At 44.9% G+C, this 26,644-nt stretch overlaps 1 protein-coding gene across 2 annotated transcripts; it reads left to right on the forward strand.

Annotated features, from left to right (window-relative positions):
* The first annotated feature begins 1,684 nt into the window (after positions 1-1,684).
* LOC123992566 (RAC-beta serine/threonine-protein kinase) lies at positions 1,685-26,284 on the forward strand. 2 transcript variants are annotated; one of them, XM_046293789.1, is made up of 12 exons: positions 1,685-1,803; positions 12,725-12,900; positions 15,666-15,797; positions 16,066-16,177; positions 16,462-16,612; positions 20,986-21,117; positions 21,378-21,443; positions 21,563-21,754; positions 22,438-22,566; positions 22,872-23,086; positions 23,167-23,357; positions 23,478-26,284. In XM_046293789.1, exons 2-12 carry the CDS (start codon positions 12,855-12,857, stop codon positions 23,555-23,557), a joined length of 1,446 nt encoding a protein of 481 aa, XP_046149745.1. In that variant the 5' UTR covers positions 1,685-1,803; positions 12,725-12,854; the 3' UTR covers positions 23,558-26,284. The 2 variants fall into 2 exon arrangements, with proteins under 2 accessions (XP_046149745.1, XP_046149744.1); XM_046293788.1 differs by having other exon boundaries at positions 1,748-2,210.
* The last annotated feature ends 360 nt before the right edge of the window (positions 26,285-26,644 follow it).

Genomic DNA, 26,644 nt, shown 5'->3' on the forward strand with positions numbered 1-26,644 from the left:
CTTCTTTACAGTTATGTCTGAATTATGCCACAAAAGAGCTTTGAGTTGTTAAAAATTGTGCAGGAAACATGTTTTCCAGGACATTAAAGCTTGTTGGTGAAACCTAGCCAATTTAGCGGGTAATATTTCAGGAATATAATTACATTTCAGTTCAAACGGAATACCTCCCAACTTATTAAACACATCGTTTAGAATTAAATACCAAATTGATTCTGTATTGACCAAACATATTTTCTACCAATTGCTCTTGAAAGTGTTATTTATGTCAACAAAATCCAACACTTCCAGACCTCCTTCAGATATTTTATTTGAGAGGACTGACGTTTTTAGTTTGTAAAATGTATTTTTCCAGATGAAGTCAATAAAGGTGTTGTTGATGTCTTTATAGTAGAGGGATTTACACATAAAGATAATGAGGCGCACCCAAAGCGAGACAGTCCCTCTGCCTTGGACAGAAGCACTCTCCCAAGTATAGAAAGATCCCTTTGTAGACAATTATTACATATATTCTTGGTTTTCTTTTTTTTTAAATGTGACAAATTAATGTCTGACTAAGTGCTTTTTTGGTAGATGTATTCCTAAATATTTAACACAGCCCTTTACGGGAATATTTTCTATTTCTTTACATCAGAGTCATATAATCATAAGATTTCACATTTAGAAATGTTCAGTTTGAATTCAGATGTGATAGAGAATGCAGTGATAGCATTAAGGGTATGGACGACCTGGTCTTTGTCTTTAAAAAAAAGAAGTTGTATCATCAGCCAGTTGGGAAATGTTGATTGCTATGTAAAAATGGATAAGCCATGCAGATTTGTATTATTAAGAATATCTAGAGATAAAGTTCCACTACCAAAATGAATAAAAAGGCTGAAATTGGGCATCTCTGTTGTACACTTCTGTTGATACTGAATATTTTGGAAGTAGTAAGGTTTAATATCACATAACTATTTATCTATGTAAAAAATATATATTTTGTCATAAACCAGAGCAATACATTTGTAATCAATATTTAATAAAGTAATTGGTTTCCAATTGTCAATGAAAGAAGGGTATTTGTCAGGCTTCGGAATCAGTGAAATAAGGCCCTTTTTCATAGTGGAGACTATTTTACAATTTTCAATGAAACCTTGAAACATATTAAAAATTAGGGCATTCTAGTATCTCCCAAAACTGCCTATATAATTCATCTGACAGGCCATCAGGCCCAGGTTATTTCCCTTTTTTCATTGAATTCAGAACTCATCTCATTTCTTCGATTGACACAGGTGAATCGCAAACAGTGGAACTAATCTTCAATTACAGGGACGTAATTCTGAATGTGGCAAATGTAGCTATCACAGCCATCTTCCTGAAATTGTGAGTTGTAAAGGTTTTCATAAAAGGACTAGACAAATGTTGATAATATCAGCTATTGTAATGGAATCTTTGCATTATTCTACCTTCATTTAACTAGGCAAGTCAGATATGAACAAATTCTTATTTTCAATGGCGGCCTAGGAATAATGGTTCATTTTTAACTTGTCAGCTCAGGGATTCGATCTTGCAACTTCTCGGTTATTAGTCCCACGCTCTAACCACTAGGCTACCTGCCGCCCCATACACGTCATCAATTTTGAGTGCCATTACACATTTTATTTTGTAGTATCTCTTTTCAAGTGCAAACAAATAGTTGGTGTTTCTTTTCGAGTTCTCAGTTGTTTCATGTGGGGTGGCCTCTCAAAACGTCATATCCTGTTTGTGAGCGTTTGGACGGGGCCTGCTGATTATAATTGAAGCACCAGCAATAACAGGGGACTGAAGGTAAAAGCAAATATTGTTATAACGTAAAAGGGAGAACAATAATGCCGGAAAAAAATACATATGAACTGTAATTCCAAATCATAACGATTTGTAATTCTTTAAAAGTTGAATAGTAAAAACTAACGTACAATTCGCGAGTTTACACGACCACCGTTTTACTAACATTATCTTGCTAGCTAACGTTATGCTAAGTTAGCTAACTAACCTGCAATAACACGCCGCCGTTGTGGGAAGAAAAACAAGCTCAGCTGGCATTCGTTGGTTATTTTTTTGGAGGATGTGAGACAGAGTTCAATACACCACCTTGGAGAATCTGCAGAGGATTTGCTACTTCGTGAGAGCGTTATCCAGTTTGCTATTATTTCGGGGAGAGGGTCTCTTTGGCTAAAGTATCTACAGAAGTCAAGGTAAGGAGCTTATCGTCAGTCGACGCAGAACTCGAATGATTGAGAACTAGCTGTTAGTAACTAACCAGCGAATGTTAGCCAGCTAGCTGTTAACAACACACAACTAACGGCAGTAAAACGTTAATTTACTATTAAATTCAAATGGCTTTTATTGACATGGGAAACATGTTTACATTGCCAAAGCAAGTGAAATAATCAATACAAAATGTACAGTGAACATTACATTAACAAAAGTTTCAAAGGAATAAAGACATTTTAAATGTCATATGGCTATGTACAGTGTCATAATGATGTACGAAAGGGAAAATAAACATAAATATGGGTTGTATTTACAAAGGTGTTTGTTCTTCACTGGTTGCCCTTGTGCCAACAGGTCACAAATCTTTCTGCGGTGATGGCACAATGTGGCATTTCACCCGATAGATATGGGAACAAAATGTAATATGTTTTCAAATTCTTCGTGGATCTGTTTAATCTGAGGGAAATATGTGTCTCTATGGTCATACATTTGGCAGGAGGTTATTTCCACCTCATTTTGTGGGCAGTGTGCACATAGCCTGTCTTCTCTTGGGAGCCAGGTCTGCCTAGGGTGGCCTCTCAATAGCAAGGCTATGCTCACTGAGTCTGTGCAGAGTCAAAGCTTTCCTTACTTTTGGGTCAGTTATTCTCCCTCTGTACTCTCTGTTTAGGGCCAAATAGCATTCTAGTTTGCTCTGTTTTTTTGTTAATTCTTTCCAATGTGTCAAGTAATTAATTTTATGTTTTCCTCATGATTTGGTTGGGTCTAATTGTGTTGCTGTCCTGAGGCTCTGTGAGGTCTGTTTGTGAACACAGTCCCAGGACCAGCTTGCTTAGGGGATTCTTCTCTAGGTTAATCTCTCTCTAGGTGTTGACTTAGTTATGGAAGGTTAGGGAATATTTTCTTCGGGTGGTTGTAGAATTTAACGTCACTTTTCTGGATTTTGATAATTAACGGTTATAGGCAGGATTCTGCGCTGCATACTTTGTGCTTTACATTGTATAAGGAAGATGGATGTTTTTGCAGAATTCTGCATGCAGAGTCTTAATTTGTGGTTTGTCCCATTTTGTGAATTCTTGGTTGGTGAGCGGAACCCAGACCTCACAACCATAAAGGGCAATGGGTTCTATAACTGATTCAAGTATTATTTTGCCAGATGCTAAAGGCCCTCCTTGTCTTGTCACTCCGTACATGTTGGACCACCAACAGAGCTGATGAAAATGACTAATCAAGCCATGTTCTTTGTTGGTAAATAGCAGTTTGTTTGGTTGATAACGTTAATATGAACAAATTGGTCAGGTCGTTGGCTAACTTTCATAGGTTACCGGCATCTTTGGCTTTATTTTAGCATGTTTAGTAAGTAACTAGCTATCTAGTAAGGTTAACGTTTTGTCTTGCTAACGTTGCTTAGTTAATGTTATTAATTTCAGTAGGCCATACAGGATGGCTAATTGTAACTTCATTTTGTAAACATCAGTCATTGGTAGCTAGGTAGAGAGAGCCAGAAGGCTAGCTAACCGGCCATTGTTCACAGCAGGTCCTGCAGAGGCGAATTTAGTTAAGTGTGTTATTATTAACTAACCATTCATTATCCATTGTTGTTCATTCACCCACGCCTCCATGCAGTTGTCATTTTATCTGTCAACAACATTTTTACAAGGGGCAGGTGTAGATGGCGACCTAGCCGATTAAACTAAACTCCACGATTTATGATGACTTGAGTCGTCTAATATCGATTCATGGTCACCGTTCGACGTAACGCTACTCTGAAAAGGCCCGGTCATATAAGGCTTCAGTTGAGGTAGCCTCATGTGTTTTGTGCAGTAATGTTATTTAGCTAAGTCATGTCACCCACACGCACGTTTTTCTTTTGAAAGTAGCAACCTACCCACCTAGTTGATGCTGTTATTGGTGTTGTTTGAATTTGTATCAATTCAAGTGTCTTACTGGTACCCAGTTCTCATCAAAATCAACCCATTAAATAGCCCACAGATTTACACTTGATTATTTTAATAATATATTTGGAATTGACTAAGTGGAAGGGATCCATTGGATTTTATCTCTGCAAACAGTACAGTTCAAACAGACACCAGTCACTTCTGTGTAATGTCAGGCCCCTCTCACTGTTTATCATTTTATTGTGTTAACAAATAATCATTGAACATTTGACTACTCCTCTCCTAATAGAATGTGGTTAAATCTATGTAGCCTATCCTGAAGCAGAACGTGTTGTCCCATTGTGTTTCTAGGAATTGATAATGCTGGTTCCCCTGTGGGGAGGCAGGTAGCCTAACGGTTAAAGGACAATTTCAGCCAAAAATGGTCTTTCGGTATTTGTTTCATTAGTCTCTATTTTCAAAGTTAAATGTCTTAAAGTTGATTGCTGACATGCAAAACATTTTGGGACTATATCAATAATGGACTAATAGTTTTTGGGTGGCGTTTTCCTTTTAACAACTTTGGGCCGGTAACCAAAGGTCCCCGAGCTGACTTGGTGGAAAATCAGTCAATATGCCCTTGAGCAAGGCACTTAACCGTAATTGCTCCTCTAAGTTGCTCGGAATCAGTGTGTCAAATAAATGACTAAAATATATAATGTTATGCTGTTTCTGCCATCTTGGAGATAGGAAGCAAAATGTTTTGGATCCCAACAGACGTCTGACCTATTAGTTGATGAAGGGAAAAGCTCAGCCTCTAAAGCAGAACAACTTCACATTTGATTCTTTGAAACTCACATGTCAATCTATTGGCCAGGAGACCAGTTGCCATGATGAGCTGCAGTTTGGATTGTGCTTTGTAGTAGAGGTCAACTGATTAATTGGTATGGCCGATTAATTAGGGCCGATTTCAAGTTTTCATAACAATCGGAAATCTGTATTTTTTGGGGGGGCGCCAACTTTTTTTTTTTTTACATCTTTATTTAATCTTTATTTAACTAGGCAAGTCAGTTAAGAACACATTCTTATTTTCAATGACGGCCTAGGAACAGTGGGTTAACTGCCTTGTTCAGGGGCAGAACGACAGATTTTCATATTGTCAGCTCGGGGGATCCAATCTTGCAACCTTACAGTTAACTAGTCCAACGCAATAACAACCTGCCTCTCTCTCTCGTTGCACTCCACAAGGAGACTGCCTGTTAGGCGAATGCAGTAAGCCAAGGTAAGTTGCTAGCTAGCATTAAACTTAACTTAACTTAAAATTAAAAAACAATAAATCAATCATAATCACTAGTTAACTACACATGGTTGATGATATTACTAGATATTATCTAGCGTGTCCTGCGTTGCATATAATCTGACTGAGCATACAAGTATCTGACTGAGCGGTGGTAGGCAGAAGCAGACGCGTAAACATTCATTCAAACAGCACTTTCGTGGGTTTTCCCAGCAGCTCTTTGTTGTGCGTTAAGCATTGCGCTGTTTATGACTTCAAGCCTATCAACTCCCGAGATGAGGCTCGTGTAACCGAAGTGAAATGGCTAGCAAGTTAGCGTGCGCAAATTGTCGTTATGTTGCAGGTTCGAGCCCAGGGAGGAGCGAGAAGAGGGACGGAAGCTATACTGTTACACTGGCAATACTAAAGTGCCTATAAGAACATCCAATAGTCAAAGGTTAATGAAATACAAATAGTATTGAGGGAAATAGTCCTATAATTCCTATAATAACTACAATTTAAAACTTTTTACCTGGGAATATTGAAGACTCATGTTAAAAGGAACCACCAGCTTTCATATGTTCTCATGTTCTTGAGCAAGGAACTGAAACGTTAGCTTTCTTACATGGCACATATTTTACATGGAACATATTGCACTTTTACTTTCTTCTCCAACACTTTGTTTTTGCATTATTTAACCCAAATTGAACATGTTTCATTATTTACTTGAGGCTAAATTTATTTTATTTATGTATTATATTAAGTTAAAATAAGTGTTCATTCAGTATTGTTGTAATTGTCATTATTACAAATAAATAAATAAATCGGCCCATTAATCGGTATCGGCTTTTATGGTCCTCCAATAATCGTATCGACGTTGAAAAATCATAATCGGTCGACCTCTACTGTGTAGGTCTAATCTGAGATTTGACACTGCAGTGTTCAGGCATGTTGCCCATCCCTTGGAACAAAACAAATCGCTAGTGACATACCAGTAGAGAGCTCATCTCTTTACCTGGCAACACCAGAGTACCAGTACTGTTGCCTACCTCCATCTGTCATTACGACTTGCATCATGCCATTTTCTTTTGAAATGTCAGTTGGAAGTCAGAGTAATGGGTAAACAAACCGAAAAGAGGCAACCGCTCAAGCTAGCTGCAAAAGATTTGACCCAATAAGGTCATGTTACTACCATGATGGTAGCACTAGTTCTGTTTGTCTTGTTCCTCTAGAGCAGTGGTTCCCAAACTGAGGGGTTGGCAGGAACTTAACTTACTCTTTAAAGTTGTAATTGTAGAATGCACCTTGGGTATTGCATCGTCAGTTCTTCAGGTCATGTTTTCTAGGCCATATATATTGTTTTAGTCACTCAAATATCACATGCATACACATGACAAAATGTATAGAATTGCAAGAAAATTTGCTTTAAACCCACAAAATGTCTCCACCAACAAGAGGGATGTGAACAGTTTGTGTCATCGGCAGTGCTTGTGCGCATAGAAATAGACGTGGATCGTGCGCGCGGGGGGGGGGCCAAGATGTTCCCCAATGCTGGAATGGCGGCCCGAGTGAAAAGGTTTGGGAATCCCTGCTCTAAAGGACTTCACGTGTGTATGAGTTGGGTAAATGAGATAAGGAAGCAGCAGCGGGGGGTGGGGGAGATGAAAGGTAGTTGGCAGTTATTTGATTGTGTAGCCTAGTTGTGTAACAGCCAGTGGGCAGTGCATCACAAGGTGGGGATTATTCGGTAGTGTGGTGCCCATGGTAACCAAGAGTACGGCCAGCCTGTGCCAGGGCAAGCTGAGACAGGTGGCCGCTGGGCTCTAACTGAACAGAGCCGGCTGCAGAACAGACACAGACCCAACACTTTCTGGTGATGAGGATTCACATACAGAATCAGAAAGAGGAGTCAGTCAACAGAGACTTGATGATTTAGTGGCCATAATCCAAATTGCACCCGGGCTGGAATAATACATCATGGCCGTTCTCTTTCTCTCTTCAAAGATGGTACAAAAACAAAACTCATGTTTATTTTCTTTGTATTACTTTTTACCAGATGTAATGTTAAATTATCCAATGTTAATTTCACATTTCCACAAACTTCAAAGTGTTTCCTTTAAAATGGTATCAAGAATATGCATATCCTTGCTTCAGGTCCTGAGCTACAGGCAGTTAGATTTGGTTGTTTTAGGCAGAAATTGAAAAAAGGGTCAGATCCTTAAGAGGTTTTAACAAACAATAGAACTATGCACAAGGACTACTTTTAAAAATGGCCACTGAAAATGTTACCAACACATTTACAGTGCATTTGGGAAGTATTGACACCTTTTTCCACATTTTGTTACATTACAGCCTTATTATAAAATTTAGGAGCACATTTAAAACAGATTCATTATGTACATAAGTATTCAGACCCTAGCATCCCGGGTGGCGCAGCGTTCTAAAGCACAGCAACGCAGGTCTATCTGCATCACTACAGATCCTGATTCGATCCCAGGCTGTGTCGCAGCCTGTCTTGACCGCAAGACCCATGTGGCGGCGTACAATTGGCCCTGCGTTGTGTGGGTTAAGGGAGGGTTTGGCTGGCCGGTTTGTCCTTGTCCCATCTCGCTCTAGCGACTTCTGTGGCGGGCCGGGCGCCATGCACGCTGACATGATCGCCAGGTGTACGGTGTTAACTCCGACACATTGGTGTGCCTGGGTTCTGGGTTAAGCGAGCATTGTGTCAAGAAGCAGTGCGACTTGGCGGGGTCATGTTTCAGAGGACGCACGGTTCTCGACCTTCGGCTCTCCCGAGTCCGTACGGGAGTTGCAGCGATGGGACAAGACTGTAACTACCAACTATCATGAAAAAGAGGTGAAAAAATATATGAATTATTCAGACCCGTGGCTATGAGATTCGAATTTGAGCTCCGGTGCATCCTGTTTCCACCTGTGGTAAATGCAATCGATTCGACATGATTATGAAAGGTACACACCACAGTTGACAGTGCATGTCAGAGCAAAAATCAAGCCATGTGGTCGAAGGAATTTTCCGTAGAGCTCCAAGAGAGGATTGTGTCGAGGCACAGATCTGGGAAAGGGTACCGAAAATATTCTGCAGCATTAAAGGTCCCCAAGAACACAGTGGCCTCCATCGTTCTTAAATGGAAGAAGTTTGGGCCTTGGCCATGGAGTCGACCAAGAACCAGGAGCACCAAGTCTAGGTCCAAAGGCAGCTTCTACCCCCAAAGCCATAAGGCTCCGAAACAGTTAATAAAAGGGCTACCCACACCCCTCTTTTATTTACATTTACATTTAAGTCATTTAGCTTATGCTGCTGCTACTATCTGTTTGTCTTTCCATTGTACTTTAACTCTACCTACATGCACATATAAACCTCAATTACCTCTACTAACCGGTGCCCCCACACATTGACTCTGTACCGATATGCCCTGTATATAGCATCGCTATTGTTATTTTTCTGCTGCTGTTCAATTATTTGTTCATTTTATTTTCTATTTTTTTACTTCATACTTGTTTCTTTACTTCTTAAAGCGTTGTTGGTTAAGGGCTTGTAAGTAAGCATTTCACTGTAAGGTCTACACCCGTTGTATTCGGCACATGTGACAAATACAATTTTATTTGATTTTGATTTGAACCCGATGGTCACTCTATAGAGCTCCAAAGTTACTCTGTGTAGATGGTTGTCCTTCTGGAAGGTTCCCCCATCTCTGCAGCACCTATCGGGCCTTTAGTAAAAGGCACATGACCGCCCGCATTGAGCGTGCCAAAAGGCACCTAAAGACTCTTAGGCCATGAGAAACAAGATTCTCTGGTCTGATGAAACCAAGATTGAACTCTTTGGCCTGAATGCCAAGCACCACGTCTGGAGGAAACTTGGCACCACCCCTACGGTGAAGCGTGGTGGCAGCATCATACTGAGGAGATGTTTTTCAGTTGCAGGGACTGGGAGGCAAGTCAGGATCGAGTGAAAGCTAAATGAAGCAAAGTTAAGAGAGATCCTTGATGAAAACCTGCTCCAGAGTGCTCAGGACCTCAGACTGGGAGCGAAGGTTCACTTTCAATAGGACAACGACCCTAAGCACACAACCAAGACAACACAGGAGTGGCTTCGGGACAAGTCTCTGAATGTCCTTGAGTGGCCCAGCCGGAGTCCAGACTTGAACCCGATCGAACATCTCTGGAGAGACCTGAAAATAGCTGTGCAGCGACACTCCCCATCCAACCTGCCTGAGCTTGAGAGGATCTGCAAAGAAGAATGGGAGAAACTCCCCAAATACAGGTGTGCCAAGCTTGTAGCGTCCTACCAAAGACTCAAGGTTGTAAATCGCAACCTAAGGTGCTTCAATAAAGTACTAGGTAAAGGCTTTGAATACTTTTATCTACAGTTGAAGTCAGAAGTTTACAAATTTCTTTTAAACAAACTATAGTTTTGGCAAGTCGGTTAGGACATCTACTTTGTGCATGACACAAGGAATATTTCCAGCAATTGTTTAGAGACATATTATTTCACTTAAAGTTTCTCACTGTCTGCATGTTTTATGGGCAAATGTTTGCTCTTTTGGAGGTGGGGGGGGGGGTGACTAGGTTATTGTACTGTCCTGAGCTTGAATGTCTATATGTTTGATAACATTTACATGAATGACATGACTATTGTTGTCTCTTGCTAAGACTGCTAGTGTTGGAGCAATTGTAGCGCAGTATTAAAATTATCCTAATGTAACACCAAGTACATTTTGCTTTGTTCAGAGTACCACTGAAGTACCCCCTTTATGTATATTTTACCAGTAGGCCTATGGTCTCATGAGTCTTCTCAAGTACCCCCTGTGGATGGGCCAAGTACTCCCAGAGGTGGAAAGCCAAATAAGTTGCAAACAATATATTCTGGGCACCATCAGACTACTCAAGATGTTTTGAGAGGAACAAAATGTTCATGCAGAAACAGGGGTGTAACTGTAAATATTGGTTATGTAAAGAAATAGCTATAGATGATGATGATGATGATATGTAGCCTAGGAAGCCAATTATGCGTGCTCGATATGCACAAGGCTAGATATGCACATTGGCTGCCTAGGCTAGATGATTTGCTTATTCATAAACGTTAATGATATACAGTGCATGACACAAGTAATATTTCCAACAATTGTTTACAGACAAACTATTTCACATATAATTCACTGTGTTACAATTCCAGTGGGTCAGAAGTTTACATATACTAAGTTGACTGTGCCTTTAAACAGCTGGGGAAAAATTGTCATGGCTTTAGAATCTTCTGATAGGCTAATTGACATCATTTGAGAATTGGAGATGTACCTGTGGATGTATTTCAAGACCTACCTTCAAACTCAGTGCCTCTTTGCTTGACATCATGGGAATATCAAAGGAAATCAGCCAAGACCTCAGAAATAAAAATTGTGGACCTCCCAAGTCTGGTTCATCCTTGGGAGCAGTTTCCAGAGGCCTGAAGGTACCACGTTCATCTGTAAAACAATAGTACGCAAGTATCAACAACATGGGACCGCACAGCCATCATACCGCTCAGGGAGGAGACGCGTTCTGTTTCCTAGAGATGAACGTACTTTGGTGCGAAAAGTGCAAATCAATCCCAGAACAACATCAAAGGACCTTGTGAAGATGCTGGAGGAAACCAGGTCAGCATTGAAGAAGCCTCTGCTCCAAAACCGCCATTAAAATAAGCCAGACTACGGTTTGCAACTACACATGGGGTCAAAGATTGTACTTTTTGGGGAAATGTTCTCTGGTCTGATGAAATAAAAATAGAACTGTTTGACCATAATGACCATCGTTATGTTTGGAGGAAAAGGGGGAGGCTTGCAAGCCGAAGAACACTATCCCAACCGTGAAGCACGGGGTGGCAGCATCATGTTGTGGTGGTGCTTTGCTGCAGGAGGGACTGGTGCACTTCACAAAATAGATGGCATCATGAGGATGGAAAATGTATATGGATATATTGAAGCAACGTCTCAAGACATCAGTCAGGAAGTTAAAGCTTGGTTGCAAATGGGTCTTCCAAATGGACAATGACCCCAAGCATACTTCCAAAGTGGTGGCAAAATGGCTTCAGGACAACAAAGTCAAGTCAAGGTATTGGAGTGGCCATCACAAGCCCTGACCTCAATCCTATAGAAGATTTGTGGGCAGAACTGAAAAGGCGTGTGCGAGCAAAGAGGCCTACAAACCTGACTCAGTTACACCAGCTCTGTCAGGAGGAATGGGCCAAAATTCACCCAACGTATTGTGGGAAGCTTGTGGAAAGCTACATTTACATTTAAGTCATTTAGCAGACGCTCTTATCCAGAGCGAAGCTACCTGAAACATTTGACCCAAGTTAAACAATTTAAAGGTAATGCTACACTCAATTAGTATTTGGTATGTAAACTTCTGACCCACTGGGAATGTGATGAAATAAAAGCTGAATTAAATCATTCTCTCCACTATTATTCTGACATTTCACATTCTTAAAATAAAGTGGTGATCCTAACTGACCGAAGACATGGAATTTTTACTAGGATTAAATGTCAGGTATTGTGAAAAACTGAGTTTTTAAATGTATTTGGCTAAGGTGTTTGTAAACATCCAACTTGCCTGTTTTTGCTATTGTGTGTTTAAAATGGATTTAATTAGATTAAGGCTGTAATGTACTATCCCTTACTCTACCATTGTACAGGTGACCATCACAAAGCAGCCTTCTGCCATTGTAATCCTACTTTTTTTTTTATGCCGCCAAGGTCAAGTTTTTTATTATTATATAAATATTTATTTATTTATTTATTTTATATTTATATATCATCTTTAAGAACTTAAAAATAGAAGCTAGACAGGCAGAATAGAACATTCCAAAAACAATGAATTTAGAAGTATTTTATGTTTGAGCAAAAGAACACTATCTATAGAATCTATAGAATTGCAGGAAACTAGCTTTAAAACGGCAAAATGTTCTCTCAGCTCAATGGAGAAATTTGTACAATTTGCAGGAAATTAACTTCTGCGGCACCAAGATGGGGGCCTCTATAATGTACTCTAAAATGTAGCCTCCCCGACGATCAACCACGCTCATTGCCACGCCCCCTGCCATGCAACAGTGTTTTTCCTATCTGACAGTGCCTCTTATTTCCAGTTTACATTACACACACATCTTGGAAAGTGATGTTTATGTAATCGTCATGCAGGCAATTATTTTCCATTGTCATAAGCCAACGCAGTGACGTGTTTTCATGATCATCGTTACTCAGCTTTTCATTTGTAATAATAATCAATGAATATGTATTCTCTTTCAATTGCGGCTAATATCTTTATCTTTGGTCTTTCTGTCCCCCAGGTATTGAGTGACGTTTTTGTCAGAGACACATCGGACGCCCGTCGCCAAAAGTCACAGCCTCCCCCCACCCCCTGCCCCCCTATTCCCACTGTGACCCCACCCTGACACCCAGCAACCCTCCGTCCTCAGCATGAACGACATCAGTGTGGTCAGAGAGGGCTGGCTCCATAAAAGGGGTGAGCTGAGCTTTACTAGTTGCTGTTTCACTGCGTCTGTTACTATGTTTCTAGGACACTGTGTCCACTTTACTCAGAATTAGTTAAACATAAACCCTAATACAGTGGGGAGAACAAGTATTTGATACACTGCCGATTTTGCAGGTTTTCCTACTTACAAAGCATGTAGAGTTCTTTAATTTTTATTATAGGTACACTTCAACTGTGAGAGACGGAATCTAAAACAAAAATCCAGATAATCATATTGTATGATTAAATAATTAATTTGAATTTTATTTCATGACATAAGTATCTAATACATCAGAAAAGAAGAACATAATATTTGGTACAGAAACCTTTGTTTGCAATTACAGAGATCATACGTTTCCTGTAGTTCTTGACCAGGTTTGCACACACTGCAGCAGGGATTTTGGCCCACTCCTCCATACAGACCATCTCCAGATCCTTCCAAGTTTCGGGGCTGTCGCTGGGCAATACGGACTTTCAGCTCCCTCCAAATATTTTCTATTGGGTTCAGCTCTGGAGACTGGCTAGGCCACTCCAGGACCTTGAGATGCTTCTTACGGAGCCACTCCTTAGTTGCCCTGGCTGTGTGTTTCGGGTCGTTGTCATGCTGGAAGACCCAGCCACGACCCATCTTCAGTGCTCTTACTGAGGGAAGGAGGTTGTTGGCCAAGATCTTGCGATACATGGCCCCATCCATCCTCCCCTCAATACGGTGCAGTCGTCCTGTCCTCTTTGCAGAAAAGCATCCCCAAAGAATGATGTTTCCACCTCCATGCTTCACGGTTGGGATGGTGTTCTTGGGGTTGTACTCCTCCTTCTTCCTCCAAACACAGAGAGTGGAGTTTAGACCAAAAACCTATATTTTTGTCTCATCAGACCACATGACCTTCTCCCATTCCTCCTCTGGATCATCCAGATGGTCATTGGCAAACTTCAGACGGGCCTGGACATGTGCTGGCTTGAGCAGGGGGACCTTGCGTGCACTGTAGGATTTTAATCTATGACGGCGTAGTGTGTTACTAATGGTTTTCGTTGAGAATGTGGTCCCAGCTCTCTTCAGGTCATTGACCAGGTCCTGCCGTGTAGTTCTGGGCTTATCCCTCACCTTCCTCATGATCATTGATGCCCACGAGGTGAGATCTTGCATGGAGCCCCAGACCGAGGGTGATTGACCGTCATCTTGAACTTCTTCCATTTTCTAATAATTGCGCCAACAGTTGATGCCTTCTCACCAAGCTGCTTGCCTATTATGCTGTAGCCCATCCAAGCCTTGTGCAGGTCTACAATTTTACCCTGATGTCCTTACACAGCTCTCTGGTCTTGGCCATTGCGGAGAGGTTGGAGTCTGTGTGGACAGGTGTCTTTTATACAGGTAAAGAGCTCAAACAGGTGCAGTTAATACAGGTAATGAGTGGAGAACAGGAGGGCTTCTTAAAGAAAAACTAACAGGTCTGTGAGAGCCGGAATTCTTACTGGTTGGTAGGTGATCAAATACTTATGTCATGCAATAAAATGCAAATGAATGATTTAACTTCTTATGGTATAGGGGACGCTTGCGTCCCACTTGGCCAAAAGCCAGGGAAAATGCAGCCAGGGAAAATCAAACTTTCATTAAATCACACGTAAGATACTAAATTAAAGCTACACTCGTTGTGAATCCAGCCAATATGTCAGATTTTAAAAAGGCTTTTCGGCGAAAGCATAAGACGCTATTATCTGATGGTAGCACAACAGTAAACAAAGAGGGTAGCATATTTCAACCCTGCAGGCGCAACACAAAACGCAGAAATAAAATACAGTATAAACCATGCCTTACCTTTGACGAGCATCTTTTTTTGACACTCCAATGTGTCCCATAAACATCACAATTGGTCCTTTTGTTCGATTAATTCCGTCCATATATATCCAAAATGTCCATTTATGTGGTGCGTTTGATCCAGAAAAAAACAGCTTCCAAATTGCGTAACGTCACTACAAAATATTTCAAAAGTTGCCTGTAAACTTTGCCAAAACATTTATAACTTCTTTTGTAATACAACTTTAGGTATTTTTAAACGTTAATAATCGATCAAATTGAAGACTGGTCTATCTGTGTTCAACACAGGAAGACAACAAACCAAGCTAATTTTCAAGTCTTGCGCAACTCTCAACAGTGTTACGTAGTTCCTAGATGACCGTAATTCTTCATTGCACAAATGAATAACCTCAACCAAATTCCAAAGACTGGTGACATCCAGTGGAAGCGGTAGGAATTGAAAACAAGTTCCTAAGAAATATCGTTTACGAATGAGACCTCAGTGAACAGACAGACAGACTTTTAAAAAATTACAATAAAATATAAATCTGAACGGTTAGTCATCGGGGTTTTGGCAGCTACATAAGTTCTATTATACTCACAGACATGATTCAAATAGTTTTAGAAACTTCAGTGTTTTCTATCCAAATCTACTAATAACATGCATATCTTATATTCTTGGCATGAGTAGCAGGAAGTTGAAATTGGGCACGCTATTTATCCAAAAGTGAAAATGCTTCCCCCTATATCTTAAGTTAAAAATCATACAATGTGATTTTCTGGATTTTTGTTTTAGATTCTCTCACAGTTGAAGTGTACCTATGATAACAATTACAGACCTCTACATGCTTTGTAAGTAGGAAAACCTGCAGTGTATCAAATACTTGTTCTCTCCACTGTATGCATGGCTCATGTGCCCCTCTAACTCCCGCTCTCCCCCCTCTCTAACTCCCGCTCCCTGCAGGAGAGTACATTAAGACGTGGAGGCCGCGGTACTTCATCCTGAAGAGTGATGGCTCCTTCATCGGCTACAAGGAGAAACCAGAAATGTCGTCCGACCACAGTCTCCCACCCCTCAACAACTTCTCTGTGGCAGGTTGGTCTCTGTCATTTTTGGGCCAACTTCTAGAGCCTGGTGGTACTTGGATGAGAGTTGCTTGGTGGTGTTCACACAGATTGGCTCTCTTTATTTTTTTTATTATTTTTTTATTATGTGTTTCCTCTCCTGGAATCCTCTCCTCACATCATAAGATTACTTTTTGAGGAGGTTTTTAGAGAAGACTGGAGGAGAGGAATCGAGGGACGATTATTGAGATTCACTCAGAGTAGCACACTCTAACTTCTCGATTACTTCCTGTCTGCAGAATGCCAGCTGATGAAGACAGAAAGGCCCAGGCCCAACACGTTTGTCATCCGCTGCCTACAGTGGACCACAGTCATAGAGCGCACCTTCCACGTGGAGAGTAAAGAAGAAAGGTGAGAACAGAAAGGTCCAGAGGCAGGGACAACATGGAAGAGTTGAGTGGGTGTTTGTTTCTCTTTAAACTGGTCAATGCCCTCCTTCTCCAAGTTGTATTATTTTTACTTTAACCAGGATTAGAGATCTGCAATTGACCCCATTAGTGACCTCAATTGACCTCACTAGTTAATCACCCTCATATCCACCATATCTACACACAAACACACATACACTCAGTCAATGTACATTAATGTCTTTTGGGCTTGAAGTCATCTACATTTAACCTTTTCTCTCCTTCCAGGGAGGAATGGATGAGGGCGATCCAAGCGGTGGCCAACGGCCTGAAGATGCGAGAGGAAGAGGCGCCCATGGACGTCACGTTTGGCTCCCCCAGCGACTGCAGCAGCATGGAGGAGATGGAGGTGGCCATGTCCAAGTCCCGCAACAAAGTGGTCAGTGTTCTGCTGCCAACCTAGCAGACCTGTCATTGTCCCCCTAGCAACCTAGCAGACCTGTCACTGTCCCCCTAGCAACCTAGCAGACCTGTCACTGTCCCCCTAGCAACCTAGCAGACCTGTCACTGTCCCCCTAGCAACCTAGCAGACCTGTCACTGTCCCCCTAGCAACCTAGCAGAACTGTCACTGTCCCCCTAGCAACCTAGCAGACCTGTCACTGTCAACCTAGCAGACCTGTCACTGTCCCCCTATCAACATAGCAGACCTGTCACTGTCCCCCTACCAACCTAGCAGACCTGTTACTGTCCCCCTACCAACCTAGCAGACCTGTCACTGTCCCCCTACCAACCTAGCATACCTGTCACTGTCCCCTAGCAACCTAGCATACCTGTCACTGTCCCCCTAGCAACCTAGCAGACCTGTCCCCTAGCAACCTAGCAGACCTGTCCCCTAGCAGACCTGTCCCCCTAGCAACCTAGCAGACCTGTCCCCCTAGCAGACCTGTCCCCCTAGCAACCTAGCAGACCTGTCCCCCTAGCAACCTAGCAGACCTGTCCCCCTAGCAACCTAGCAGACCTGTCCCCCTAGCAACCTAGCAGACCTGTCCCCCTAGCAACCTAGCAGACCTGTCCCCCTAGCAACCTAGCAGACCTGTCCCCCTAGCAACCTAGCAGACCTGTCCCCCTAGCAACCTAGCAGACCTGTCCCCTAGCAACCTAGCAGACCTGTCCCCCTAGCAACCTAGCAGACCTGTCCCCCTAGCAACCTAGCAGACCTGTCCCCCTAGCAACCTAGCAGACCTGTCCCCCTAGCAACCTAGCAGACCTGTCCCCCTAGCAACCTAGCAGACCTGTCCCCCTAGCAGACCTGTCCTCCTGTCCCCCTAGCAGACCTGTCCCCCTAGCAACCGAGCAGACCTGCCCTCCTGTCCCCCTAGCAGACCTGTCTCCCTGTCCCCCTAGCAGACCTGTCTCCCTGTCCCCCTAGCAGACCTGTCCTCCTGCCCCCTAGCAGACCTGTCCTCCTGCCCCCTAGCAGACCTGTCCTCCTGCCCCCTAGCAGACCTGTCCTCCTGCCCCCTAGCAGACCTGTCCTCCTGCCCCCTAGCAGACCTGTCCTCCTGCCCCCTAGCAGACCTGTCCTCCTGCCCCCTAGCAGACCTGTCCTCCTGCCCCCTAGCAGACCTGTCCTCCTGCCCCCTAGCAAACTAGCAGACCTGTTACTGTCCCCCTAGCAGAACTGTGACTGTCCCCCTAGCAACCTAGCAGACCTGTCCCCCTAGCAACCTAGCAGACCTGTCCCCCTAGCAGACCTGTCCTCCTGTCCCCCTAGCAGAACTGTCCTCCTGCCCCCTAGCAGACCTGTCCTCCTGCCCCCTAGCAGACCTGTCCTCCTGCCCCCTAGCAGACCTGTCCTCCTGCCCCCTAGCAAACTAGCAGACCTGTTACTGTCCCCCTAGCAGAACTGTGACTGTCCCCCTAGCAACCTAGCAGAACTCACTGTCCCCTAGCAACCTAGCAGACCTGTCACTGTCCCCCTAGCAACCCAGCAGACCTGTCACTGTCCCCCTAGCAACCCAGCAGACCTGTCACTGTCCCCCTAGCAACCTAGCAGACCTGTCACTGTCCCCCTAGCAACCTAGCAGACCTGTCACTGTCCCCCTAGCAACCCAGCAGACCTGTCACTGTCCCCCTAGCAACCCAGCAGACCTGTCACTGTCCCGCTAGCAACCCAGCAGACCTGTCACTGTCCCGCTAGCAACCTAGCAGACCTGTCACTGTCCCGCTAGCAACCTAGCAGACCTGTCACTGTCCCGCTAGCAACCTAGCAGACCTGTCCCGCTAGCAACCTAGCAGACCTGTCCCCCTAGCAACCTAGCAGACCTGTCCCCCTAGCAACCTACTGTCCCCCTAGCAACCTACTGTCCCCCTAGCAACCTACTGTCCCCCTAGCAACCTACTGTCCCCCTAGCAACCTACTGTCCCCCTAGCAACCTACTGTCACCCTAGCAACCTACTGTCACCCTAGCAACCTACTGTCCCCCTAGCAACCGAGCAGACCTGTCCTCCTGTCCCCCTAGCAGACCTGTCCCCCTAGCAGACCTGTCCTCCTGTCCCCCTAGCAGACCTGTCCTCCTGTCCCCCTAGCAGACCTGTAGCAGACCTGTCCCCCTAGCAGACCTGTCCCCCTAGCAGACCTGTCCTCCTGTCCCCCTAGCAGACCTGTCCTCCTAGCAGACCTGTCCTCCTAGCAGACCTGTCCTGTCCCCCTAGCAGACCTGTCCTGTCCCCCTAGCAGACCTGTCCCCCAGACCTGTCCCCCTAGCAGACCTGTCCTCCTGCCCCCTAGCAGACCTCCTCCCCCTAGCAGACCTGTCCTCCTGCCCCCTAGCAGACCTGACCTCCTGCCCCCTAGCAGACCTGACCTCCTGCCCCCTAGCAGACCTGACCTCCTGCCCCCTAGCAGACCTGACCTCCTGCCCCCTAGCAGACCTGTCCTCCTGCCCCCTAGCAGACCTGTCCTCCTGCCCCCTAGCAGACCTGTCCTCCTGCCCCCTAGCAGACCTGTCCTCCTGCCCCCTACCAACCTAGTGGACCTGTCCTCCAGTCCCTCTAGCAGACCTGTCACTGTCCCCCAAGCAACCTAGCAGAACTGTCACTGTCCCCCAAGCAACCTAGCAGACCTGTCACTGTCCCCCAAGCAACCTAGCAGACCTGTCACTGTCCCCCAAGCAACCTAGCAGACCTGTCACTGTCCCCCAAGCAACCTAGCAGACCTGTCACTGTCCCACAAGCAACCTAGCAGACCTGTCACTCCCCCTAGCAACCTAGCAGACCTGTCACTGTCCCCCTAGCAACTGAGCAGACCTGTCACTGTCCTCCTGTACCCCTAGCAACCTAGCAGACCTGCCCTCCAGTCCCCCTAGCAGACCTGCCCTCCAGTCCCCCTAGCAGACCTGCCCTCCAGTCCCCCTAGCAGACCTGCCCTCCAGTCCCCCTAGCAGACCTGCCCTCCAGTCCCCCTAGCAGACCTGCCCTCCAGTCCCCCTAGCAGACCTGCCCTCCAGTCCCCCTAGCAGACCTGCCCTCCAGTCCCCCTAGCAGACCTGCCCTCCAGTCCCCCTAGCAGACCTGCCCTCCAGTCCCCCTAGCAGACCTGCCCTCCAGTCCCCCTAGCAGACCTGCCCTCCAGTCCCCCTAGCAGACCTGCCCTCCAGTCCCCCTAGCAGACCTGCCCTCCAGTCCCCCTAGCAGACCTGCCCTCCAGTCCCCCTAGCAGACCTGCCCTCCAGTCCCCCTAGCAGACCTGTCCCCCTCCAGTCCCCCTAGCAGACCTGCCCTCCAGTCCCCCTAGCAGACCTGCCCTCCAGTCCCCCTAGCAGACCTGCCCTCCAGTCCCCCTAGCAGACCTGCCCTCCAGTCCCCCTAGCAGACCTGCCCTCCAGTCCCCCTAGCAGACCTGCCCTCCAGTCCCCCTAGCAGACCTGCCCTCCAGTCCCCCTAGCAGACCTGCCCTCCAGTCCCCCTAGCAGACCTGCCCTCCAGTCCCCCTAGCAGACCTGCCCTCCAGTCCCCCTAGCAGACCTGTCCCCCAGACCTGTAGCAGACCTGTCCCCCTAGCAGACCTGTCCCCCTAGCAGACCTGTCCCCCTAGCAGACCTGTCCCCCTAGTCCCCCTAGCAGACCTGTCCTCTTGTCCCCCTAGCAGACCTGTCCTCTTGTCCCCCTAGCAGACCTGTCCTCTTGTCCCCCTAGCAGACCTGTCCTCCTGTCCCCCTAGCAGACCTGTCCCCCTAGTCCCCCTAGCAGACTTGTCCCCCTAGTCCCCCTAGCAGACTTGTCCTCCTGTCCCCCTAGCAGACCTGTCCTCCTGTCCCCCTAGCAGACCTGTCCCCCTAGCAGACCTGTCCTCCTGTCCCCCTAGCAGACCTGTCCTCCAGTCCCTCACTGTCCCCCTACCAACCTAGTGGACCTGTCCTCCAGTCCCTCTAGCAGACCTGCCACTGTCCCCTACCAACCTAGCATACCTGTCAGTGCTCTTTGTGTTTGTCCAACAGCCCTCCTCTAGATGTGGCTGCGTTTGTCCATTGGAAACTCTGTATCCTCGTTCTGAATATCTCCTCCTTAGTAACAGTACCTCATCACAGCGGGTTTACCATCTCCCTATGTGACCTGGGCCATAGTGTGTGTTGGTGCGTTTTCTGCTCCATTCTCTGCCCGTTCTTCATATAAAACCGTTGTGCGGGTCTATGTAAACTCTTTATTACTTATACTCTGTAATTGTCATGGTCAAATAAATCCTGTCATCCAAACTGTCTTGAAATAAGCCTGAGATCTGAACTCTCATGGTGTTTGTCTCCCCCCCACAGACCATGAGTGACTTTGACTACCTGAAGCTGCTAGGGAAGGGAACGTTTGGTAAGGTGATCCTGGTGAAGGAGAAGGCCACAGGAATGTACTACGCCATGAAGATCCTGAGGAAAGAAGTCATCATCGCTAAGGTAACCATTTGGCATCAAAGGAAATGACAGTCGCTCAGACAGAGACGTCCAAATGGTTCCTTATGTATAGGGAAAAGTGTTCCGTTCTGTACGAGGCCAGACTTCTGCACCATACCCCTGGAAGTATGCTGCTTTTGATGACTGTTACTACTTGGTTCTATTGTGGGTTCTTGAGTGGCTCAGAAGTCCAAGTCCAGCTGTATACTGCTGGGTGAACATCTGTCCCTCATGGTGTGTTTTTGTGTGATGTGTTCCATAAGGATGAGGTAGCACACACGGTAACAGAAAGCAGAGTCCTTCAGAATACAAGGCATCCCTTCTTAACGGTGAGTTCCTATCTGACATCATCTGACCTTACTGAACACCGATTACAACATTTCATCAAGGAGCCACCTGATTCAAATGTGGTCACTAATTCTGACTCCTCCCCCCACCTCAAACACAGACACTGAAATACGCGTTCCAAACACATGACCGGCTATGCTTTGTGATGGAATATGCAAACGGAGGAGAGCTGTTCTTTCACTTGTCGCGAGACCGTGTTTTCACAGAAGACCGGGCACGGTTCTACGGTGCGGAGATTGTGTCTGCGCTGGAGTATCTCCACTCACAAGACGTTGTCTACAGAGACCTTAAGGTAATGGCTGCTTCCCTGACTGGATGTCTGGCTGATGTTTCCCTGACGCACCTCCTCACATTGAAAGTATTTTCTCAAGACTAACATTTCGCACAATATGAAATATGGTCTGTTTTCCTGGACCCAGATGAAGCCCAGTCTTGGACTAAAAGTGCTTCTGAATTAGGATTGAGCCTAGTCCTATACTACCACAGACTGCTTAATCTGGGTCAAGGAAAACGGCCCATATTTCCTATTGTTTGAAATGTTTCTGTACTGTTTCACCCATTTCATATGTAAATACTGTATTCTAATCAAGTCCATTCTATTCAGCTGTGTGTGTGTGTGTGTGTGTGTGTGTGTGTGTGTGTGTGTGTGTGTGTGTGTGTGTGTGTGTGTGTGTGTGTGTGTGTGTGTGTGTGTGTGTGTGTGTGTGTGTGTGTGTGTGTGTGTGTGTGTGTGTGTGTGACTATTCTATCCTACGTGTTCTTCAGATATACTACATATTCTGTCCACAGCGTCTATACATCCCATCATATATAAATATGTGTATGCGACATTACATTGTGATTTGATTTGAGCACCAGCCTCTTGATGAAAAGCCTGTAAGTCTGTGGTCCATTCTACAGTTAGCTGTCATGTCAGCGGTGGTGTTTTCTGCTGCTGATTCTCCTGTGGTCACTCTCTCTGTCTTCCTCTTCCAGCTGGAGAATTTAATGCTGGATAAAGATGGACACATAAAGATCACCGATTTTGGACTGTGTAAAGAGGGAATCACAGATGGGGCTACCATGAAGACCTTTTGTGGGACTCCAGAATACCTTGCACCTGAGGTAACTACAGTGTAGTGAACAAAATCATACATTCTAGTTGTGCTTTGAACAGTACATGGCAGTGTGTCCAGTTAACAATTCCAGATGCATTCCTTGCTGGTTTCTCATCTTGGATTGGTTTCCAGTCAATAATTCTCTATCCAGCAAAGAATGCTTAACATACAATGTTAATAACTCTACCATTGTAAAGTAAATGATTATCAACCGGAATAGACAGCCCGTCTGCAAATAGTTCATTGTTCACATTGTAATGGCTTCCATATAATTGGATTTTCTATTTCGCTTTGTATCTCTCTCCCCTCCAGGTATTAGAGGACAATGACTACGGCCGAGCGGTGGACTGGTGGGGTCTGGGTGTGGTCATGTATGAGATGATGTGCGGTCGACTGCCCTTTTACAACCAGGACCACGAGCGGTTGTTTGAGCTCATTCTCATGGAGGAGATCCGCTTCCCCAAGAACCTGGCCCCCGAAGCCAAGGCCCTGCTTGCTGGCCTGCTCAAAAAGGACCCCAAGCAGAGGTGTGTATTTCTGTCTTATATTTATATATATTGAGTGAAGAAAATAGTGACGATGCTGATGATTACTGATCATTTTGTAGGCTTGGAGGTGGACAAGAAGATGCCAAAGACGTGATGACTCATATGTTCTTCACCACCATCAACTGGCAGGATGTGGTAGAGAGGAAGCTCTTGCCTCCCTTCAAGCCCCAGGTGACGTCGGAGACAGACACGCGCTACTTTGACGATGAGTTCACGGCACAGACCATCACCGTAACGCCCCCGGACAAGTGTAAGTTGAATGTGTCTCTTTGTGTTTGTCTCACTGTTTAAAAATGTTTTTTCATTGTAGGAAGAAAAATAAAACATGTCCTTGTTTGTGTATTAAATCTCGTGGTTCTGTCTACTCCAGACCACAGCTTAGACGCAGAAGACCAGGACCAGCGCACACACTTCCCTCAGTTCTCTTACTCTGCCAGCATACGGGACTGACCTCTCTCGCACACACTTCCCTCAGTTCTCTTACTCCGCCACCAGCATACGGGACTGACCTCACACACTCACATTGAGCAGGCAAGCTACCACATGTTCATACACTAGCACTGCTGGGGAAATGGGTGCGCGCGTGCACACAAACTGACACACTCAAACAAACACTTGCACAAGACACACACACACACACACCAGGAAGTGGTGAAAACATGGATCCTAGAGCATGACGTGATGACTGACCTCAGCAGGCCTGTGTGGTTAGACTGGCGGCCCTGTCTCTCATTCTGACGGGACCAGGTGGAACAGGACAGGGCTGCCCTTGGCCATGCCTGCAGGACCCCACCTGTCTGCCCTCCACACTACTACTACACTGGGCACATCAAAACATCGACAACACTTTACCATCCCTGGGTTATGCCAGCAAATACCACTCCACCACCAGCCAAACGCATGCGGCACCTATCCAACACACACAAACACTCTGACAAGCAACACATCAATCCTTCCATACACCGCAGATGATTTTTAGTTTTTTTTACTAACTGGATAATAAAATAATAATAATCCAAACACATGAAAGAAGAAGAAAAATATTTCAACACGTTTTTATTTAGATTGTTACGGTTTTAAAAGCCATATTTCTGCAATTTACAAGTGCTCTTGCTGAAACTTGCTGTTACAAGTTGTGTGGACTGTTCCTACAGAGGGAAAGTGGGTTGGGAGTGGGAGAGGGGTAAGAAGAAGTGTGTACCTTGAAGAGTAGCCATTTCCCTGCTTGCACTGTGTATAGGAATGGGTTTGAGTGTGTTGAAGAGAATGTATGAACAACCATTTGAATTTCAACATCAGTTTTATGTTTATGCATCTGCATGGATATCTTTGGATTCTGCATGTCGGCTAAACAGGGAGAAGAAAGGACAGCACAGTCGATGAGACTTTTAAAAGGGAAAAGAGAGGTGGTGGAGTTGTAACTTCAGCAGCCCTGTGGATTGACTTGTTCCCCTGGTGGTTAGAATGGTCGTGAGAAAATAAAGAATAGAAGAGTGACCACAGCGCCAGCCTGACCAATCCCCTGTCCGGAGCCCAGTCCAGATCCCCACAGCCATTCACATTTTTCCAGTAGCTGTCACTCCCTCTGAGCAGAAATATCCTGGAGAATAGCTGTCAATCATTTTTTCGAATCATCTGTTCACTTTTTATTTTGATTTTAAAGATCTGTTGTTTTTTTAAATAATTGGAACGTTTCCATATTTAAGGATGAAAACGTTATAATCATGGATCAATTATTATTTGTGATGAGGCCAAGCTGGACTCATCACGAGGTTGATATTGAAGGTTGTGGTTTGTATTTTTAAAGTAATATAAGACACAGACTAAGTCATTTGTCAGTATGCCGGAGTAGGAACATGTAAACAAGCTTTGGGGTCAATTTAGGAAGTCAACGGCGTTAGTCATGGACTGAAATGGAATTGACTCCAATTCTGGTGTGATGCTGTATATAATGACGAGATGGTCTTGTCTCTGCTCAAACAAAGGGAGTCGTCCCAAAGGCGGGAGGGTAGTCAATCTGCTTATCGCTGTATTCTCTCGTAGACAGATTTTGACGGGAGCGGAACCCTCACATGATGCACCAGTCTTGAATGCGTGCCTACTCCCCGTAAGGCATATAGAGAAGTGGTCACAGGTGAAACAACCATTGTGGGCTACAGCTAAGTGCTGTGACATTTCATTTTTGCCTTTAAAAAAAAGATTCCTTCACTCATGGAACATTTCATTTATCTTTGTTCTTGATATAAGTTGTTCCCTTTTGGTCCACCTATTCCAAAACTTTGGAAGACATTGTCTCAATTATATATTATTTTAAATGTGTGTGTTTGTGTATAAAACAAGTTTAAACATGTTGATATTTCTTTAGGTTGTTTATTTCGATCATTCATGTGTTCCTTTGTGTGTGTACAATGTGGGGCATTGTAGAACAGCTCTCGAGTCTGCTCTGTACCTGTATCCTCCGTACCTCAGTGGGTTAGTATAGTCTGACTGCTGTACTCCACGGCTGAGGCTATGGGAAACATCCCTCCACCATCCTTTTTTGACTAAGGCCCATATTCAGCCCTGGTAAATGCAGCTTCAGAAACGGCAGGACCGGATTTCAGGAACAACCTCCCTCTGATGGACCTCTCATGTCGTCTTCAATGTTAGGATGGCCACGAGGGGGTGTTGTGGACCTTTTGTAATGTTGACACTGGCAGTAAAGCCACACGTCTCTGAACCTTGTTGCTCTCTGTCTCAATAAATTGAACATGCTTTGTCTAGTAGTGTGTACACCTAACATGCAAGCCAACACCCCTGACCTCTCTTGAAGGCTTTACACACAGACAATCGATATGGAACTCTTCACTGGCAATGTAAATACCAAAAAGGTTTGATGAATGCATCATTTATAGGCTAGAAGAGGGGAAATCCACAGCTTTGTAGATAGAATGTGAGTTGTAGCTTTACAATGATTACCTTGCTTCTCTGTATTTTGAATGTGATCAATAGTCACGAATGTCATATCGCAATGCTGGTGTACCAATAATTCTTAGCTTGTTTTTGAGTTGAGGTTTACCTGGGGAGGAGCTATGTTTTTAGGGAGAAGACGATGTCCTGGTAGACAGCTTCAGCTCCCTTGTTACAAGATTTTACATTGTGACAATTATGTGCCAGTAAAGACTTTTACTGAATTAAGTGTTTGTCTCTTCATTTGGTTACCAGCTTCAATGTCCCATATGCTACCTGCTGCCGTTGTGCCCTCGAGCAAGGCACTATACCCCTAATTTCTCCGGTGCCCTGCTCCCAGCCTGTGATGTGTTCGAGGACCGAGCACATCCCCATTCTCATAGACAGGGCTGCAGTGGACCAGATTGAGAGCTTCAAGGTCCTTAGTGTCCACATCAACAACAAACTAACATGGTCCAAGCACAAAAAGACAGTCATGAAGAGGGCACGACAAAACATGTTCCCCCTCAGGAGTTTGAAAAGATTTGGCATGGTTCCTCAGATCCTCAAAAGGCTCTAGAGCTGCACCATCGAGAGCAAAACAGGCAT

Source organism: Oncorhynchus gorbuscha, linkage group LG13 (genome assembly GCF_021184085.1).
Source record: "Oncorhynchus gorbuscha isolate QuinsamMale2020 ecotype Even-year linkage group LG13, OgorEven_v1.0, whole genome shotgun sequence".
Lineage (NCBI taxonomy): Eukaryota > Metazoa > Chordata > Actinopteri > Salmoniformes > Salmonidae > Oncorhynchus > Oncorhynchus gorbuscha.